This window comes from Neolamprologus brichardi, chromosome 3 (genome assembly GCF_056152115.1).
Source record: "Neolamprologus brichardi isolate AB-2024 chromosome 3, ASM5615211v1, whole genome shotgun sequence".
In the NCBI taxonomy this organism is placed as follows: Eukaryota; Metazoa; Chordata; class Actinopteri; order Cichliformes; family Cichlidae; genus Neolamprologus; species Neolamprologus brichardi.
The window spans coordinates 35,690,064-35,696,289 of record NC_142106.1 but is presented as its reverse complement, the minus strand read 5'-3'; the positions used below and the strand labels follow the sequence as shown (position 1 = coordinate 35,696,289).

General features: G+C 37.4%; 1 protein-coding gene across 1 annotated transcript; it reads right to left on the bottom strand.

Moving 5' to 3' along the window:
- Positions 1-672: 672 nt before the first annotated feature.
- Positions 673-5,553, bottom strand: LOC102798500 (placenta-specific gene 8 protein-like). The gene is made up of 4 exons (XM_006807686.2): positions 5,470-5,553; positions 3,148-3,258; positions 2,793-2,938; positions 673-1,881 (listed from the first exon to the last, which is right to left on the bottom strand). The coding sequence occupies exons 2-4, from the start codon at positions 3,254-3,256 to the stop codon at positions 1,741-1,743; spliced, it is 396 nt and encodes a 131-aa protein (XP_006807749.1). The 5' UTR covers positions 3,257-3,258; positions 5,470-5,553; the 3' UTR covers positions 673-1,740.
- Positions 5,554-6,226: the final 673 nt, after the last annotated feature.

Below are 6,226 nucleotides of genomic sequence, written 5' to 3'. Positions count from 1 at the left end.
ATACCGGGCACACACACTCCAGAATTTTTTGTAACAGTATAAACAATGAAAGGCAGTGGATTGGCCAATTGGTCATGATCGACTCTGGGCTGGACCAATTACAGTCGATGAGGTCGAACTTTAAAGTTCCGTATTTAGGTGTAAAGGAACGCGACTTGTCCCGAACTTCAGCTAGAATGAAAAAAACCCCACAAAGCTGGAGTTATTCTGCGTCTTTAAGCTGCATAGCTGCCTCTTCTTCTCTCATTCTCTCCCCCTCCCTCTCCTGCTGCTACTTCAATAATAAGAAATACTTTTCTTTTTTATTCTCATTTCAAATGTCTAGCTTTTAATAAACAGTTATCTGAATCTTACAACCAAAGTGGTCATCTGATGTAAAATGTATAGAAATCCATTATTGTATATAGTAAATATTAAATCTAATATATACTCTAATAAGCTATAGTACTTTTTCCTTTGAGAAGGTACCATGTGTGCAAGCTGCAATTCTGTTGAAGAAAGATGTTGAATGTATTTAATTACTGTAGAAAAATAATTGGTTTCTGTGCATTTGTTTTACCCTGGCAATAAATTAAAGTTGATTACGTCGATTAAGCATCATGAGGCGGAGGGTGGGGGGTAGTTCCCTATTTTTTTGCTGGGAGTTGGCAACCTGCTACTTAGGTATATGTAATTATTGATTAGGTTGTTTGATATTTCCGGTAAGTACAGTTTAAAATACCAGAATTGGGAGGATGGTGTAGGTTTATTAGATTGATACATACCAATAAGATAGTGTACATCACTGTCACAACAGCATTTGTTTTCATTCAAAGGCTTTATGGCTTTTCCTTATAATACCTGGCGGGCCGGTCTCAAAATGCCCGGGCTGATTTTTTTGTCCCAGTCCAGTCCTGGCCTCACAAAATTATCACGACCACAAAAAATGTGAAAAGAGTTGGATGGACATTGCTGCTCAATCACAGCTGCCTGGTCAATGCTTTTCAATCTAGCAAAGTTGATGGTGGTGGTGTGTGTGTCTGTGTGTGTGAGTGAAAGACAGAGAGAGGGAGAGCGAGAGACAGATTTTGTCTTATAACCTTCATGTTATGGACGCACAGTGTGAGCACTCAGGTCCCATCAGAGCATCGGGCCGACTAGTGTGAGACCCTGTACGTAACCTACAAACTTCTAACCACTGTGGTTCAATCATACAGTTTGAGCAGGAGCTGAATAACGAGACCGAAAAATTTGCACAGTGTATGCTCAGCTTAAGGAGACGAAGTCCTCAAAAGAAGGGGCCTCATCTTAGGAGATTAATCAGTCTTTCACTTGATCATTTTAGGAGTTTAAGCAGAGGAGGACACTAGCTGGCCAGCCAAACCCAGCTGCCAAAGTGCGAAAGACATATTCAGGGTTTGAAGAAACGTGTCTCCACAGCTGAGCAAAAATGTACAACAAGCAACATATAATGGGTGAATATGAATAACTTTTTATTTCAGCAAATGTTAAGTTTAACTTGGGAAAGATTACAATAACAGTGACCATGTGAAATTATACAGATTTTACTAGCCAGAGTAAACAAACGCTCTCAGTTGTATTATATATCCAACACGCAACCAAAACTCAAAGCATCTTGTTTTAACACAGACTCTACATATTGTATTGAACTACACAAGCATCAGCACTTTGAAATACTTGAAATGAACTTTGAAATACTGTTGGCCATCTTCACTCAACCAAGAGCCAAATGGTTACATCCTACCCTCTGACAACTTGAGTGGTGACCACCGTTGAGGTGGCCGGCTGCATGTTGGCCCTGATCTTCACCTCACGATGCATCTGGCACCAGACACACCCGTAACACCAAATTATTTTACACCAGTCATCACAGCATGAGCCCTGCAGGATGGAGAAGAAGAAGAGAAGAATAAGACATAACTCAACACAATGAGGCAAACATGGTGAAGTCTCCATGCTTGTCTGATTTAGATGATGAAAGGAGAGGAGAAAATGCCATCCCACAATTCATGAAAACTGTCAGTATAATTGGTAAAGTATGCAGATGATTTAAATCTTAATTATAATATAATTTTCCAATTTGTGCCATAAGCTAGTGATTTTTCACAAGAGTCTGCACGCACAAAGCACATGCAGACAATTTATGTAAATTTTCTGTGTTTCCAAATTTGATATTTGATATTTCTCATTGCCATTGTTCCATATAGGCATATAGGGAATGATACATGGGCACTGTAAATATGACTACTTTGGACATCTGACCTTTCTGCAAGGTCAAATAAGGTCAAAATTTCATAACATTCTATTTATTACTTATTGGCAACATTTAGGAAATAATATTGCTATAAGGGGACTCAAAATATCCAAAATAATTTACATCCAAATATCATGTCACATGTGACCTTTTTCCTTCTGACCTCATTTCTACATTGCACATCTATGTTTCTCTTTCAAGATGACCCAAAATGTGTTATTTTTACTGCCTACATATTCTTAAAGTACATTGAAAAAACACAAAGAAAACAAAATATGAATATTTTGTTTTCTTTGTGAATAAATGAATATATAAAACTGTACAAGATACAGCACTGTTCATTAAAAGTAATTATTGTCCAGAGTGAACTGGCTTGGCAGACGTTTACACTCCCAGTATGCTTCTTTTTATGTTGATTTTTGTAGGAAAAGCTTATCTTTTAAAACGAAATAGAATTTAAATAAAATCGTTTTTCACTCCTCGGTTTAGCTTTTAGCTAACAACAATAACTTTGACCCTCCCCCGCCCCCAGCCTTACAGGGATGCCGTGGCGCTCTCTGATCGACTGGCGAAGCGTGCAGGACACCACGCAGCATGCATCACAGAGTGGGAGGCAGCAACACCACCCGTGCTTGTTGGCTGTATCGCACTGCATGCAAGGGAAACACCAAAGGGCACAGCAACCTCGACAGAAGAGAAAAAAATATGCAGAAACCCAAGTTTATTTTACTGTTGAATAAGTTCTCCTTCAACAACTAGCTTGTGCATCCTGTGTTTCATATGGTGACTTCAGCTCTAATTTCAGATGATCAGAAGACCCTCTGAATAAAAGTCTGAGGAGATTGTTGATACAAAAAGCACTACTATTTGTAGAGTTTGCTAGATTAACTTACAAGTGCCCATATCAGCACAGCAATCACAGAGGCCAGTGCTCCAAGTCCCAGGGCTTTGATTAGTGCTGGAGACTGTCACTATCTGGGTGGGCTGCTGGTATTCAGCCATTTCTGGAGGAAAGAAGGTAGAAATGGAGACGCATTGAAGGGTTATAGTTTTAGTTGCTCCACTGTACGGAGAAATCAAATGCTAGAATATGAAAAAGATATCAACATTACTGTCCACAGTGTGGATATTTTTTACACATTACAGTTTCCTGTTTCATGAAAATCACTGTAATGACTATTGGCAGCAAATTTATGAGTTCACCCTTTAAAACTCATAAATTTGCTAAAACCAAGTTTACAAACTGCATTCACAGCACATTTCAAATCTATAACTTTTATAAATTCACAGTTTCAAACAGTTCAAAGTCACACAAAATCTTTTGAGAGCATCCAAAATAATGCAGAGCATTCAAAACGCACTAAATCAGAAAACCAAAGACACTTTACACATTATTATTTGTCCTTGTGTAGTGATAAATGCAAATTGCAGAACCATTGTGTCAAAAACTAAAGTCATCCCATCATTGTTTCCTGTATAACTTTATCAGTCTCTCATATTGTTGTGCATGAGCACACCTTTCTTTTCTTTGAAGTTTGTAGGTGTCTATTTATACAAAGGCCTCATTTTGGATACATTTTGCTCTAAACAAGCACACTTTGATACTTTGATGCTGCTAAAACCATGCAGACAGAAATTAACAAATAAACTTTATCTTTGGTGTGACCACAGCTATCAAAACAGGGCAAAACCTGTGAATAAACACACACAACATGCCTTCATTTCCTCATATCAAAAACATTTTCCAGCCTTGACCTGTTGAACGTTAGAAATGGTAACATTTTTGTGATGTAACAGAAACAATATAAGACATATTTAGAGTTATTTATCCATTTTTTCTTTGGTACATAATTTCATATAATTTGCTTCATATATTTGATGTCTTCAGTCTGAGTACCAAATTTATGGTCAACTCAATGAATGCAACGTACCCAGGTCTTGTGACTGCCAACACAAATCATCACCATTCACCCGTTTTTGACAGTTGGTAAGGCAAAAGGAAAATTTATGCCAAGTTTCGTTTTTGCTAACCATGAAGCGGTGCCTGATAACTAAACACTGCCACTTTCGTCTTGTCTGTCCAGATAAACCTTCCCAGACTTGTGAACAGCAAGAAATTAATTAAACCTATGTCAATGAGTGAATACATAGGCATAAAGTCTAATTACACTATCACACATAAAAAAACACAAAAAAACTTCTATTAACACTCTTAAGTTGTTTCAAATAATCTAGCTTTAATAATAAAATATTTTTTTCAACTTTAAGGGTTTTAATAAAACATTTCCTCTTATCTTCCTACAACAGATAGCTAAAATTTGGCATCCCTGGAAAAGACGAGCTTTCTAGCATGACGTACACTGTTTCTTGAATAGTGTAATTAAACTAAAAGGAACTACCTGAAATTCAAGTATATTCATCCATGTAGTGATTTCAAAATGTGGTTTCACCATAACGAACGCTACATGGTCTTCCTGTACCCCCTTAGCTTTTCTCCAAAGACATGCATATTAGGTTAAATGATGATTATAAATTGGCTGTATACTGAAAATGGTACATCTGTAGATGTGAATATGAGCTAAATAAAGATGTGATTTAAAACATGTTGAATGCTGAGCACAAGACTTGAAAAATGCTACATAAAAGCCATACCAAATGCATTTTTAGGCCCATTATTTACAGTTTAGCTAACTTCAGGTTCATTCAAGCATGCTAAACAGGGACAGGAGAGGCTATGTGTTTCTAACAAATCCTAAATTTGGCATGCAGTTTATTTCTCACATTGGAAGCTGCTATCTGAATGCATTTATAGCGCAGACAAAGCAACATCAGTAGCCAAAGTTTTGTTGGCTACTGTGCCTAAGATGCTATCATGTAAAGGGTGTTTTCAGTTGTAGTGCATTACATGTTACACATAAAACCCAACAACTAACATTTACTGAACTGTGAGCTAATGCAAATTAATTGTTTGACAGAATAGTCGCTAAAATGAGTTTAAAAGGCTAAACTGTAACTTCCTTTGTCCTCGCTGTGCTGACAGCAATGATAATTATCACACATCCAGATCATGTTTTTCTTGAAGAAAGTACAGTTTTCCTTTAACTAACTCACAGCAGCTTACTGATGATAAAACTAACTACATACCAACCAGTATCATACGTTCACAAAGACCTCACTGTTTTAAGATGTTCATTAGTATAAAAATATTTTGTTACCTTTCCTCTGGTTCTGTAGGCTTTGAAGATGAGAGTAAGAGTGAGAGGAAAATGTAACTACAAACTGTGAGAGGTGTGGTGGGTGGGCTGAAGATTTTCTGAAAATGAAACTCCTCTGCAAGGAGAAACACAATTCCACGTACTTTCAAACCTGTGTACATGCGCAGCTGCATAAAAAGGGAGACAGAAGTGAATTTCCAACAAAGAAAGTGTTAAAAGTACAAGTTATGGTCAGTGCCAAATTTAATGTTAAAGTATTTTATTCTCATCATTATATTATTTGCTCTGTAATTAAACCTTGATTGATGTAGAGTATTTGAGTTGTACTCTGTGTGGTGTAAACACAGGAGCTGCATGTGTCTGAATGCAAAGCTGTTTTAGAAGAAAAACAAATTGCACAGATTAAACAAAGCCTCTACAGAATAATGCAGTTGACATGACTGATTGTTAACGCCCATTGTTGTTTTGCACTCTGCCTGGATACTTCCTGGAACATTTTGTGGTTTCAGGTGTGAACAACCGCAGATTGAGCTGATGTGTAGAATCTAACAATGTTTTTCAAAACCGTTCACGTACAATGTCACTGCTTGAGTTTTATTAGATCTAACTTCTACTTTCGATACGGTAGACCATAATGTTCTCCTAATGTGCAAATTCCCTGCTGACTCGGCCTCAGGATGTCTAGAGGCAAGAATCAAGCGCCCCCAAATGAGCACATCAGTGATCATGTGCACATCACGCAGAGGGAGAGTGAGAG